Genomic DNA, 15,906 nt, shown 5'->3' with positions numbered 1-15,906 from the left:
CATATGATACATGTCTTTCTCTGATTGACTTATTTCCTTCAGCATAATACCTTCCAGTTCCATCCACGTCATTCCAAATGTCAAGATTTCATTCCTATTGATGGCTGCATAATATTCTATTGTGTGTGTGTGTGTGTGTGTGTGTGTGTGTGTGTGTGTGTGTGTGTGTATATATACATATATATATACACACCACTTATTCTTTATCCATTCATCTGTCTTGGACATCTAGGCTCATCCCATAGTTTGGCTATTGTGGACATTGTTGTTGTAAACATTGGGGTGCATGTAACCCTTTGGATCCCTACGTTTGTATCTCTGGGGTAAATACCCAGGAGTGCAATTGCTGGGTCGTAGGGTAGCTCTATTTTCAACTTTTTGAGGAACGTCCATACTGTTTTCCAGAGTGGCTGCACCAGCTTGCATTCCTACCAACAGTGTAGGAGGGCTCTCCTTTCTCCACATCCCCACCAACATCTGTTGTTTCCTGACTTGTTAATTTTAGGTATTCTGACTAGTGTGAGGTGGTATCTCATTGAAGTTTTGATTTGGATTTCCCTGTTGCTGAGCGATGTTGAGCACTTTTTCATGTGTCTGTTGGCCATTTGGATGTCTTCTTTGGAGAAATGTCTGTTCATGTCTTCTGCCCATATCTTGACTGGATCATTTGTTCTTTGGGTGTTGAGTTTAATAAGTCCTTTATAGATTTTAGTTACTAGCCCTTTATCTGATATGGCATTTACAAATATCTTCTCCCATTCTGTCGGTTGTCTTTTGGTTTTGTTGACTGTTTCCTTTGCTGTGCAAAAGCTTTTTATCTTGATGAAATCCCAATAGTTCATTTTTGGCCCTTGCTTCCCTTCTCTTTGGCAATGTTTCTACGAAGAAGTTGCTGTGGCTGAGGTCGAAAAGGTTGCTGCTTGTGTTCTCCTCTAGGATTTTGATGGATGCCTGTCTCACACTTAGGTCTTTTGTCCATTTTCAGTCTATTTTTTGTGTGTGGTATAAGAAAATGGTCCAGTTTCATTCTTCTGCATGTGGCTGTCCAAAAATAAAACTAAGTCTACATGATCTTTTCCAGAAAATAAAAAAGAACACTTCCAGACCTATTTCATGAAACCAGCATTACTCTGGTACTAAAACTGTCAAAGATTGTTCAGGAAAACTATAGACTAATATCCTTCATGAAAACAGATATAAAAATCTTCACCAAATATTAGCAAATGGAATCCAGAATACAGAAAAATAATAATACACCATGACCAAATGTGATTTATACCAAGAATGCCGGTCTTCTTCAGTATTTGATCAATTACTGTCATATACCATATTAAAATAAAGAAGAAAACAACATGATCATATCAATACATACAGAAAAATGATTTAGCAAAATTCACACCCATATATGCATGATAAAACCATTCAGCAGGACAAGACATCCTCTCTCACAACTCTTGTTCAACGTCATATTTGAAATCCTAGCCATTGTAATTATTAATAAGGCAGGAAGAAAAAGATAAAGACATACAGATTGGAGAGGAAGAAATAAAACTGTCAAAATTCACAGAGAGCATTATCATCTATGTAGAAAAAAATTTTTTTTTTAAAGACTGTATTTATTTGACAGAGAGAGACGCAAGGAGAGAGGGAACACAAGCAGGGGGAGAGGGAGAAGAAGGCTTCCCGCCAAGCAGGGAGCCCAATGCGGGGCTGAGCCAAAGGCAGACACTTAATGACAAAGCCTCCTGTATGTAGAAAATCTTGACAGAATCTACAGACTACCTCCTAGCACTAGTAAGTGAATTTAGCTAGTTCACAGGATTAAGGTCAAAATACAAAACTCAACTTGCATATACCACCAATGAAAATATGGAAACAAAAAGTTATCACTTACGATTGCTCCCAAAATAAGTGAAATATTTAGGTATAAAGCTAACAAAACAATCCTGTATACTGAAAATTATAACACCCTAACAAAAGTATAAAAGAAAACCTAAATAGATAAATATGCTGTGTTCACAGATTAAAGATGTTAGTTGTCCCCAAATTTATCTATAGATTTAAAGTAATTCCAATCAAAATCTCAGATACAAACTGATTCTAAAATTTACATGCAAAGGAAAAAGGAACTTCAATATTAAAAACAAGTTTGGGTAGGAGAGTCCAAGATGGCAGAGAAGTAGGAGACCTTAGTTTATTGTCTGGTCCCTGGAATTCAGCTAGATGGCTATCAAATCATTCTGAACACCTGTGAACTCAACAGGACATCTAAGAAAATAGCTGCAACTCTACAAATAGAAAAGCGACCACTTTCTGCAAGAATGACAAGATGGAAAAACTCACCTCAAAAAAGAGAATAACAGACAGTACTGATTGCCAGGGACCTAATCAGTATGGATGAAGTAAGAAGTCAGAACTAGAGTTCAAAATAACAATTATAAATATACTAGCTGGGCTTGGAAAAAAAAGGATAGACGACACTAGAGAATCCCCTTCTGGAGAAATAAAAGAACTAAAATCTAATCAAGTTGAAATAAAAAAGGCTAGTAATGAGATGCAATCAAAAAATGGAGGCTTTAAGTGCTAGGATAAATGAGGCAGAAGAGAGAATTAGTGATATAGAAGACAAAATGATGGAGAATAAAGCAGCTGAGAAAAAGAGAAACAACTACTAAATCACAAGGGGAGAATTCGAGAGATAATTGATACCATAAAGCAAAACAATATCAAAATAACTGGGATCCCAGAAGAGGAAAGAGGGGAGCAGAAGGTATACTGGAGCAAATTATAGCTGAGAACTTCCCTAATGTGGGGAAGGAAACAGGCATCCAAGTCCAGGAGGCACAAAGAACTCCCCTCAAAATCAATAAAAATAGGTCAATACCCCAACATGTAACAGTGAAACTTGCAAATCTCAGAGACAGAGAAAATCCTGAAAGCAGCTCAGGACAAAAGTTCCATAACCTACAAGGGTAGAAACATTAGACTGGCAGCAGACCTATCCACAAAGACCTGGCAAGCCAGAAAGGACTGGCATGATATATTCAGGGTGCTAAATGAGAAAAATATGCAGCCAAAAATACTTTATCCCCCCGCAGGATGTCATTCAAAATAGAAGGAGAGATAAAAGGCTTCCAAGACAAACAGAAACAAAAAGAATTTGTGATCACTAAACCAGCCCTGCAACAAATATTAAGGGGGATCCTTTAAGCGAAGAGAAAGCCCAAAAGTAACATAAACCATAAAGGAACAAAGACAATATACAAAAAAGGTGACTTAACAGGTAATACAATGGCACTAAATTCATATCTTCCAATAGTTACTCTGAATGTAAATGGACAAAATGCCCCAATCAAAAGACTTGGGGGATCACATTGGATAAAAACGGAAGACCCATCCATATGCTATCTGCAAGAGACTCATTTTAGACACAAAGACACCTCCAGATTGAAAGTGCGGGGGCAGAAAACCATTTATCATGCTAATGGATAGCAAAAGAAAGCTGGAGTGGCCATCCTTATATCAGACAAACTAGATTTAAAACCAAAGACTGAAATAAGAGATGAGGAAGGACACTATATCATAATCAAAGGGTCTATCCAACTAGAAGATCTAACAATTGTAAATATATATGCACCTAACATGAGAGCAGCCAATTATATAAGCAAATTACTAATTAAAGAAACACATCAATAATAATACAATAATAGTAGGGGACTTTAACACCCCACTCACTGAAATGGACAGATCATCTAAGCAGAAGATCAACAAGGAAACAATGGCTTTTGAATGACACACTGGACCAGATGGACTTCACAGGTATATTCAGAGAATTCTATCCTAAAGCAACAGAATACACATTCTTCTCGAGTGCACATGGAACATTCTACAGAATGGAAAACATACTGGGTCACAAATCAGGTCTCAACCGGTACCAAAAGAGTGAAATTATTCCCTGCATGTTTTCAGACCACAATGCTTTGAAACTGGAACTCAATCACAAGAGGAAAGTTGGAAAGAACTCAAATACATGGAGGCTAAAGAGCATCCTACTAAAGAATGAATGGGTCAACCAGGAAATTAATGAAGAATTAAAAAATTCATGGAAACAAATGAAAATGAAAACACAACTGTTCAAAACCTTTCGGATGCAACAAAGGCGGTCCTAAGAGGGAAGTACATAGCAATACAAGCCTTTCTCAAGAAACAAGAAAGGTCTCCTCAAATACACAACCTAACCTTACACCTAAAGTAGCTGGAGAAAGAAGAGCAAATAAAGCTTAAACCCAGCAGGAGAAGAGAATTAATAAAGATTAGAGCAGAAATCAATGAAATATAAACCAAAAGAACAGAACAGAACAATTTAAACTAGGAGCTGGTTCTGTGAAAGAATTAATAAGATCAATAAACCCCTGGCCAGACTTATCAAAAAGAGAAATGACCCAAATTAATAAAATCATGAATGAAAGAGGAGAGATCACAACCAACACCAAAGAAATACAATTACAAGAACATATTATGAGCAACTATATGCCAACAAATTAGGCAATCTGAAAGAAATGGATGCATTCCTAGAAACATATAAACTACCAAAACAGAACCAGGAAGAAACAGAAAACCTGAACAGACCCATAATCAGCAAGGAAATTGAAGCAGTAACCAAAAATCTACCAACAAGAAGAGTCCAGGGCCAGATGGCTTCCCAGGGCAATTCTAACAAACATTTAAAGAAGAGTTAATGCCTATTCTCCTGAAACTATTCAAAAAAATAGAAATGGAAGGAAAACTTCCAAACTCGTTCTACGAGGCCAGTATGACCTTGATTCCAAAACCAGACAAAGACCCCACTAAAAAGGAGAATTACAGAACAATATCCCTGATGAACATGGATGTAAAAATTCTCACCAAGATACTAGGCAGTAGGATCCAACAGTACGTTAAAAGGATTATTCACCACGACCAAGTGGGATTTATTCCTGGGCTGCAAGGTGGTTCAAAATCCACATATCAATCAATGTGATACACCACATTAATAAAAGGTTAAGAATCAAAGGATAAGAATCATGTCATCCTGTCAATATATGCAGAAAAAGCACTTGACAAAATACAGCATCCTTTCCTGATTAAAAAAAAACCTTCCAGAATGTAGGGATAGAAGGAACATACCTCAACATCATAAAGGCCATATACAAAACACCCACAGCTAATATCATCCTCAATGGGGAAAAACTGAGAGCTTTTCCCCTAAGGTCAGGAACATGACAGGGATGTTCACTCTTACCACTGTTGTTCAACATAGTACTGAAGTCCTAGCCTCAGCAATCAGACAACAAAAAGAAATAAAAGACATCCAAATTGGCAAGGAAGAAGTCAAACTTTCACTCTTCACAGATGACATGATACTCTATTTAAAAAAATCGAAAGACTCCACCAAAAAATTGCTAGAACAAATACATGAATTCAGCAAATTCACAGGATAGAAAATCAACATACAGAAATCTGTTCCATTTCCATACACCAATAATGAAGCAGCAGAAAGAAAAATCAAGGAATTGATCCCATTTACAATTGCACCAAATACTATAAGATACCTAGGAATAAAACTAACCAGAGAGGTAAAAGATCTGTACTCTGAACACTACAGAACACTTATGAAAGAAACTGAAGATGACACAAAAAAAATGGAAAAACATTCCATGCTCATGGATTGGAAGAACAAATACTGTTAAAATGTCTATGCTACCCAAAGCAATCTGCACATTCAATGCAATCCTTATCAAAATAACACCAGTATTTTTTCACAGAGCTGTAACAAAGAATTCTAAAATTTGTATGGAACCAGAAAACACCCCAAATAGTCAAAGGAATGTTGAAAAAGAAAAGCAAAGCTGGAGGCATCACAATTCCAGACTTCAAACTGGATTATAAAGCTGTAATCAACAAGACAGTATGGTACTGGCATAAAAACAGACACATAGATCAATGGAACAGAATAAAGAACCCAGAAATGGACCCTCAAGTCTATGGTCAACTAATCTTCAACAAAGCAGAAAAGAATATCCAAGGGAAAAAAAGAGTCTCTTCAAACAAACGGTGTTTGGAAAACTGATTTTAAGAGGTATCACAAAGCTACCATAATCAAGACAGTGTGATATTGAAAAAACAGGCAGATCAATGGAGCACAATACAGAGTCTAGAAATAGACACACACAAATGTAGACAATTGATTTTTGGCAAGTTTGCAAAGGCTATTCAATGGAGAAAGCACTGTCTTTTCAAAAATGATGCTAAAACAACTGAACATCTATATGCAACAAAATTAACACTGACCTAAACCTCACATCTTATACTAAAATTAACTCAAGATGTCTTGACAGTGAAAACATTGTACATAAAAAAAAAACCTGATAAACTGGAATTTCTCAAAATTAAAACTTGTGGTATGAAAAACACTATTAAGAGAATGTAAGACATTCTACAAGTAGGAGAATACATTTGGGTGAAAATCACATATCTGACAAAGCACTAGTATTCAGAATATTTAAAGCACTCTCAAAATCTACTAGCAAGAAAACAAACAACCCAACAAAAACATGGGCAAAAGACTTGGACATTTCTCAAAGAAGTATGTTTATAGATGGCAAGTAAGCATGCAAACAGATGTTCAACAACAGTCATTAGGGAAATGCAAATTAAAATCACACTGCAACACCATTACATATCTATCTGAATGGCTAAAAATGAACATCATTGATAATACCTACTGCTGGCAAGGTAAGAAACAACTAGAACAGTTTGGCCTGCACTTACCACATTACTCCTGATTACCTTTATACAGAAATCTGTACATGAATATTTATAGAGGCTCTATTCATAATTACTCAAAACTGGAAACAACCCAAGTATCCTCCAATGGGTGAGAATGGATATATATATATAAAGGTACATCCATACAATAACCTACTACTCATCCCTCAAAAGGAACAGACTATTGACATAGGCAACAATTTCGATGAATCCCAAAGGTATTATGCTGAATGAAAGAAGCTAGTCTCAAAAAATTATATACACATTCTATGACTATTTATAGGACACTCCAGAAAAGGTAAATCTACAGTGATAGAAAACAAATCAATAGTTGCTAAGAGTTGAGGACGTGGGAAGACTATGATTACAAAGGGGAAGCACCAGGGAGGTTTTTCAGGTGATGGAACCATCCTGCATCCTGATTACAATGATGGTTACACAAATTTATGAACAGTACACCAGAGGATCCTAGGGGAAGGGAGGGAAAAATGAAACAAGACAAAACCAGAGAGGGAGACAAACCGTTAAGAGACTCTTAATCTCAGGAAACAAACTGAGGGTTGCTGGAGTGGAGAGGGATGGGAGGGATGGGGTGGCTGGGTGATGGACACCGGGGAGGGTATGTGCTATGGTGAGCGCGGTGAACCGTGTAAGACTGATGAATCACAGACCTGTACCCCTGAAACAAATAATACATTATAAGTTAATAAAAAAAAAAGAACAATACACCAGAAGAAAGTCAATTTTACTCTATGTTAATTTAAAAAGAAAGAAATACTAACACTAGAGAAAACAAAAGTCATTCAGGAAGGAAAAAGTTGCCACAGCATACTACCTGTTGACAGCATTTATGGTAATAATGTAAATACTGAATGGTGATCTAATGGAAAGGGTGGTATAACGACATTAGTAAGATGTGGGACTGGGGACAGAAAGGGTACGTGTGTGTGGTGGGGCAAAGGGATGAAAGAGACGGAAATCTTCCTCTTTCCCAGAGGGACGTAAAACTGAAAACTCAGGAAATAACAACATACGCATGTTATATAGTGAAATACACAGAGGTAAATCCCAAAAGCAGCCCCTCAAAGAGATGAAAATGGTTGGTCTGTGAAATACAAAATGTAGAGGAAGGGATTATGGGGCACTCTAAGCTATATGTACATAAACATTAGGTTAAAATAAAAATAAAATACATCCTCCGAAAAAGCTGTCAATATTTTTCCTGTTGCGTTCTCCTGATATTGTATCTCAGTACTAGTTTCTAATCACCACATAATTCTTGAAGACTGCCCGAAGCAACAAGATAGGAACTAACACATCAAAGCTAGATAATGCCTTTCATTTTTTGTGATCAAGGCTATGTTGCTTCAACTTTGGCGTCAGTGACTGCTGAAGAGAAAACATAATTCATCTGTGAAAGATTCTCTGATGGCAGTAAAAGCAGAATTTAAAGAGCTATTTTATTTCCGTCCCCTTCACTTATGAATTAAGTATATGAATTACATTTTTAAAAAACTCTTTCCTTCTCCTACCTCATTTTCTTCCTTCAGATCCTTTAGCTCTGGGATGGACCACTTTGGATCTTCTTCACAGCGCTTATCTTGGGTTTTCAAAGAATTGAATTCAGAATCCTTTAATGGCTCCTTTAATTCAGATTTAAGGTGAGTGAAAGCCTTTTCATCATTAACACCTTGCTAGTAGATATGAAAGAGAAATTATTTTATTTTCCATATTAATGCCATTTCTAAAATCTGCAGGCCTATACATTCTGGGAGGAATTTTTCACTATGGTTCATATGGATGCTACATTATTTTCTAACTTTATCCATGACCCCACATCTTCCTATCCTGCTAAACTAGTTCAAGCCAACAAACATTTACTGAGCACACATTATGAAATGTGTACAGGGTAGCTCTGTGGATATAAAGATGAATGCAGGGGTCCCTGGATGGCTCAGTAGTTAAGCAGCTGCCTTCGGCTCAGGTCATGATCCCAGGGTCCTGGGATCGAGCCCTGCATAATGCTCCCTGCTCCGCAGGAAGCCTGCTTCTCCCTCTCCCACTTCCCCTGCTTGTGTTCCCTCTCTTGCTGTGTCTCTCTCTGTCAAATAAATAAAATCTTAAAAAAAAAAAAAAGATGAATGCAGTATGTTGCAGCTCTAAAGGAACTCAAAATATAGCAGGAAGACACACAATCAGATAATCACTGTACAACCTTCAGTGTAGAGCCATCACAGAGATATGACCAAAATATTGCTGGAGAGGAAGATGCCTTAAGAAGATGCCTTAAAAAGTTGCAATGAAGGAGGTAACACAAACTGCTGGATGGTTAAAAGAAGAGTAGGAATTACAGAGAACGGAGTATACAGAGGTAGGGAGTGGATGGGTAAGTGTGAATGTGTATGAAGCCCATGGGATACAGGCTGCGGTGGGATACAAGAATTTTAAGTCTTATCTCTTTTGCAGAAACGATGGCTTTATTTCATTTCTGAGACTGAACTATGATTATTTGAAGACATAACACAGTGATAGGATATTCTAAAAATTGTAAAGGGTGTATTCAAATCACTATTTAAGAATCAGAAAATATAATTGTTCCAATCAAGTAATAATGTTTAAGAAAAATTCAGGCTTCAGAAAGTGTTATGGGCCAAAGGAGCCTAATTAATTTTAACATAAACTAGAAATCTAACATTCTTATATTGTTTCAAACATGCAGCAGTAAACATTTATACCTACATTCTACTTCTCAGAAGAGGTTAATCTTCCAGTGGTCAAACCGGCCTTCCCTTTTTATATAATAGTTAGCAAATATCTACTAAAAACGTAACATCATCTCTATAATTTTATTTTATAAGTCAGATATATAAAACATATTTAAGCAAAATAATATGTATTCAATGAAAATAAAAAGCCTTGCTGGGCCCAAAATCACTCTGGCTCTCAACCGAACACATCCTATATTCTTAGCCCTGTACCTGTTGCATGAGGATAGAAGACTCAGAGAATATGTTTATTTATTTGTTCAAAAATCATTTAAGTCCTTACTTGGTGCTTCATTTTACTTCTATCTAAAGCAGGGGTACAAAAGTACCAACCTGGTAAAGTGATCGTAAAGATTAACTAGTACATAAGAGTGTTTAGAACAGTCCCTCCCATGTAGTGCAAGTTCAATAAATGTTGCTGTTATTTTTTTTTAAATTTTTATTATTACCTCTGTTGGCTGGAATAATATGTAACAGTAATAGTAGGAATAGTAATATTGTTATTACTGTGAGTGGGAGTCACTGAAAGGCTTACAGAGAAAGTAAGAAATGAGAACACTGGAAGAATCTGAGGTAAGCAGAGCGAAGAAGAACAGCATTCGGGTTAGAGTAGGCGAAGGCAGGAAAGGAATTTAGTGTATGCAAGAGAAATCGTGCAGGAGAAAGCGTGACTGTAGCAAAGATTTAAACCAGCAAATAATGAGAGACAAGGTACTGTTACGATGGTTGCATAAACTTTCCTAGGTTTGGAAAGCCTCAGTTTCCTCACCTATAAAATAAGGATAATTACGGCAACTGTATCACAGGCATTCTGTGAGGATTAAATAACATATTATGCTTATGGTGTTTTTCATAGTGTTTGGCATATAATAAGTACTCATTAAATGTTAACAATAATAAAAAGAATTATAACATTTACAAAAGCCTCTCACCAGGGTATATAATTCACTCTCCTTAGATTGTGGACTAATCTCTCGGTCTTCATTAAAATAGTGCTGCTGGGAAGGATAATCCAGTTCTGTCAGGACCACATCCTCTGGCCCTGCACTGGATTTAGTATATAAAGCTAAAGGATTGAGTTCTCTGAAACCCTGGGATTAAAAAAAGAAGGAAGGGTTTAATTACTTAGAGAAAAAGTGAAAAAGCACTTCATAATTTTCAAATGTAGAAATGTATCATCTTCTAAAATTTAAAGTTTTAGAAAATTTAAAACATTTTCCATATTGACAATTTTTCCTAGTCACAAAAATATCAACATCAATATTAACAGTGATGCAGACATCACCATCAATAGTTGCAAAACAAGAGTGTTGTCTTCTCTAAGAAGACCTCAAAGAACTGATTTGAGGTAAGACAGAATCTCAATTCAATTACTTAAAAGTATTCACATCTCATCAGCCAAAGGTAGTTTTTTGTGGTCATTTGAAAATTAAGAGAATGCTCTGCATTAAGAAGGCAGGCATCTCATAAATGTCTCTAAGATTAAAGAATACATCAAATAACCTTCTCTATTAAATTATCTTAACACCTTGAAGTGTTCAGAGTAAATAAAATATATTACAAAACACAACCAGACAGCTCCACCTTAGAAGGGACATTTTCTCGGCATACAATAGCATGGCCCTCCGTTCTCAAGACATGATGGAAATAGACATCTTCATTTGAGGATGTATCACACAGAAAAATGTTAAGGATTCCGTCTACATATTCATCCACTACCCCCACTAATGGCTTCAAACCACACAACTTCTGGAACTGCAAAATAGCTCTGGACGTCCAATGTTCCTGAAATATAATCAAAACATGAGATTCAGATGATAAATTCAAACATGAATTATAGTAACCACATACAAAAATAAACTCCTGATGAACTAGAGATTTTCATAGAAAAATAAAACCATAAAAGTAGGGTGCTTGGGTGGCTCAGCTGGTTAAGCAACTGCCTTCAGCTCAGGTCATGATCCCGGAGTCCCAGAATTGAGTCCCGCATCGGGCTCCCTGCTCAATGGGGGCTTCTCCCTCTGACCCTACCCCCTCTTGTTCTCTCTCTCTCTTACTAGAATTATACACTGCAGGATATTTATGATTTGGGGATAAGTAAAGTCAGAATAAAGGAAAAAATTATGAAAAATGTGATTATGGAAAAAACTTTTATTTATGTGGTGAAAAACTTTCATTTTCAGAAATGATTAAGTTAAATTATTGGACTAATCCTTCTACAGAAACCACTAAAATTCTGGATTAAAATATTTTTTAGGTATGTCCAAAAGCATCAAAGAACTGTCGAGAGAGTAACAAATTATCAGGAGAGAATTAAAGGGAAAGTGGGAAATATTTTGCCTAAAAAGGAAAAGAGGGGCACCAGGACGGCTCAGTCGGTTAAGCGTCTGCCTTTGGCACAGGTCATGATCCCAGGGTCCTGGGATCAAGCCCCTCGGGCTTCCTGCTCAGCAGGGAGCCTGCTTCTCCCTCTGCCCCTCCCCCTGCTTGTGCTCTCTCTCTAATAAATAAAATCTTAAAAAAAAAAAAAGGAAAAGAAATAAGCTAGCCTTCACGTGGATTTGCAGTTAATTTTCATATCACCGGAGAGTACACAAATCCTCAAGTTGTTGATTTAAATTAACGTGGTTCCAGACTGGGAGTATTCCTAGGTACCTGGCAGAAGCGAATGCAAATCTCTCTAGAGGTAGGCAATCTTAGCCCATATTACTCAAACAGTCTTACAAATAATTTTTCAAAGACAATGAATAGTATAGACAAAGATAAAAGGCATACAAAGAAACAACTAATCACAAGTAAGAACAAGGAGAAACAACATAAAACAAACCTTCAAAAACTTTCTAGACAATTATAAAGCAACTAAACTTACTACACTTAAAAACAAAAAAAGATTAATTTGAAAGCTTCTGCAGAGATCAGCAATCTATAAAAATTCATCTAGCAAAATTACAGAACAAAGAGAATTTTTAGAGAGTAAAAATACAATAACCAAAACTTAAAACCTAAAAGATTGATTCAGTAGCAGGTTAGACAGAATTAGAGAGTAAATCAGTAAAGTGGAAGATACCCAGAATGCAATATGGAAAGAGAGAAATATGTAAAATACAGAAAAATACAGTTTTAAAAATATGGAAGATAAACTGAGAAACATTAACATACTTTTAATTGTGGTCCCAGAAAAAGAGATGCAGAAATAGAGACAGAGGGAATATAAATATGAATAATGGGGTGAAAACAATAATAATTGAAGAGATAATGGCCGGGAATTTGCTGGATTTAAGATAAAGTAACAAAGTACAGATAAAGGGAATTCAATGAACCACAAAGTACGTTATTAGAATAAATCCACACATAAAACATACTAAAACTGAAGACACAAGCCACAAACAGGAAATGCTAGAAACAGCTACAGACAAAAAGGACACTGCCTTCAAAGGAACATCCATCAGGCTGACAGCTGACTTCTCCAATAAGGTAAGGGAGACCAGAAGCCAGTATAATAATATCTTCAGTGCACTAAACATATCACGTGCCAACCTAAAATTCTAGTGAATGTATCTTCCAAAAAATAAAGGCAAAATTATGTGTCCAGGTAAACATGAGTTTGGCTATCGGCAAACCCTCACAAAATGAAATCTTAAAGGATACGTTCAAATAAAAGGAAAATGTTCTCAAGGGGTTTGAGTGGCCAGAATGAAGAGCTAAGAAATTGAGAAATACATGACTAAATCTAAATGAACATTATTTTATGTGGTCCATTTCTTGAGGGGTTTAAAACAATAACAATAATTATACAACAAAAATAGATCAGAAGAGGAGGTTAAAGAAGAAAGTGTTCTAATGTGTTTGCATTGTTATTTACAAGTGTTGTATTTCCTAGAATAATCCCTAAAATAATATAGTGTGTTAGTGGAATGATTAAAAAACTTCGAAAGAATGCATGCAAGGTGACAAAAAGAAAGAGTAAGTAAGCCAGTGATGTTTCACTAGGGCCACTGGGTTCTCCTAATGCCTGCAGAGTTTAGGAGTCATCTAAGGTTTTGGGCAGATGGCAAGTCACTGATTTTGAAACACCCATTCTGTGGTTCCCTCCCTTCAAGTATTTCTCCCTTAACTCCCAGCTGTTCTGCCAGTCCCAAACAACATCCTCTAACTCTTCAAGCCAGCAAGGCTATAGACTGGGGAGTGACCCCAGGATAGAAGCTGAAAATTTCCTGATCTTACCACCCTGTGGCTTGACTCTCAAGGGTAGATTTCTGCTTTTCTGCCTGCTTTGGATTTTGCCTATGGGAGTATTAGTCCCACCATGCTACTCTATTGTTACTCTGCCATTACCAAATGTGTTAACTATTTTTGAAACCAGAAAAAAAGATAAAAAGTTGAGATTCATTCATTCAGTTGAAGACCTTTATTAAGCACCTACAATGACGCAACCATTGATCTAGGCACTAGAGATATAGTGAACAATGCCCCTCATCTCAGAAGCTTACACTGTGTGTGTGAACAAATAATTATAATAATACCAGATAACAGTGTTATAAAGATAAATTGCAATGAATGACTGAAGTGGAAGTGTGTACTTTAAATCTGGCTGGTCAAGGAAGTCCTTCTTGGGAAATAACATTTGGGCTTAAATCTGAATGACAAAAAGGAGCCAACCATGAGAATGCTTTGAACAAGCTACTCCGTGCTCGCTTCGGCAGCACATATACTAAAATTGGAATGAACAAGCTACTCCAAGGAAGAGAGTGGGCAAAAGCCCTAAGGTCAGAAGATTTCAGGAAGGAAATAAGAAAACAAAAAGAGACACAAAAATGGAAGCCATCTAGCTAATATGAGAATAATGAACACTGGCTCCAAGTGAGTCACAAATTTAGCCCTGACCTTCCTCATGGAAGAAAAAAACCAAGACTAAAATGCACCCTAAAAATCCAAAATACTGACCTGCACAAAGACTGTAACTGCATACATTATTTATATACTCAAAAATCAGAACAGATTGAATGTCTGACGATAAAGGGATAGTTAATCAATCTATGATATACATTTACCTAACAGATTACTATGAATCTATTAAAATTGAAAACTATGGTAACATAATAATTTATGCTGTAATAATGCTGAGTTAAGAATATAAAATAATACTACTATTTTATGTAATCCTGAAAACCCTACAAAAACTGACCCCCAACATCCAGTAAACTGAAACAAACATCAAAGTTCTAAATTGAATGTGTTTGAAAAGTAGAATAATAGTAATGTTTTTTCTTTTTCTTCTGTACTGTGTTTTTCAGATAAATTTCTTGACAGGAATAATCCATGTAATATGTAAGCAACCAGTACGTTAAGACAAATGTAATATAATAAGTGTGTACGGCATATACAATTAAGAGTTCTGGGGCACCTGAGTGGTTCAGTGGGTTAATCATCTGCCTTTGGCTCAGGTCATGATCCCAGGGTCCTGGGATCGAGTCCCACTTCGGGCTCCAGGCTCAGCAGGGAGCCTGCTTCTTCCTCTCCCTCTGCCTGCCACTCCCCCTGTGCTTGCTCTCTCTCTCTCAAATAAATCTTAAAAAAAAAAAAAAAAAAAGACTTCTGAGGGAAAAACACCAAGTTAGGTGCACGATATTCATAACTACATAAACAAATGTCTCTATATGGATGAAAATGCCTCCTGCATGCAAGCTGGTGCAGCCACTCTGGAAAACCATATGGAGGCTCCTCAAAAAGTTGAAAATAGAGCTACCGTATGACCCAGCAATCACACCACTGGGTATTTACCCCAAAGATACAAATGTAGTGATCCGAAGGGACACCTGCACCCCAATGTTTATAGCAGCAATGTCCACAATAGCCAAACTATGGAAAGAGCCAAGATGTCCATCGACAGATGAATGGATAAAGAAGATGTGGTGTACACACACACACACACACACACACACACACACACACACACACAATGGAATATTATGCAGCCATCAAAAAACATAAAATCTTGCCATTTGCAATGACATGGATGGAACTAGAGGGTATTATGCTAAGCAAAATAAGTCAATCAGAGAAAGACAAGTATCATATGATCTCACTGATATGAGGAATTGAGAAACAAGACAGAGGATCCTAGGGGAAAGGAGGGAAAAATGAAACAAGACAAAACCAGAGAGGAAGACAAACCATAAGAGACTCTTAATCTCAGGAAACAAACTGAGGGTTGCTGGAGTGGGGGTGGGGTGGGAGGGATGGGGTGGCTGGGTGATGGACACTGGGGAGGGTATGTGCTATGGTGAGTGCTGTGAGTTGTATAAGACTGATGAATCACAGACCTGTACCCCTG

The 15,906-nt window shown here is 36.8% G+C and overlaps 1 protein-coding gene across 1 annotated transcript in view; it reads right to left on the bottom strand.

Annotated features, from left to right (window-relative positions):
• Positions 1 to 15,906, bottom strand: part of TDRD5 (tudor domain containing 5) — an 89,630-nt gene that overhangs the window by 18,112 nt on the left and 55,612 nt on the right. Inside the window, exons 12-14 of the mRNA XM_025878182.2 lie at positions 11,157 to 11,357; positions 10,505 to 10,663; positions 8,340 to 8,501 (exon numbers count right to left, since the gene is read on the bottom strand). Of these exons, the coding sequence (XP_025733967.1) occupies positions 8,340 to 8,501; positions 10,505 to 10,663; positions 11,157 to 11,357 (522 nt within the window). The remainder of the gene's footprint in view (positions 1 to 8,339; positions 8,502 to 10,504; positions 10,664 to 11,156; positions 11,358 to 15,906) is intronic.

Source organism: Callorhinus ursinus, unplaced genomic scaffold, assembly GCF_003265705.2.
Source record: "Callorhinus ursinus isolate GAN/ISIS: 27379988/994484 unplaced genomic scaffold, GSC_fseal_2.0 scaffold13, whole genome shotgun sequence".
Classification (NCBI taxonomy): domain Eukaryota; kingdom Metazoa; phylum Chordata; class Mammalia; order Carnivora; family Otariidae; genus Callorhinus; species Callorhinus ursinus.
This window is presented reverse-complemented; position numbering and strand designations above follow the sequence as displayed.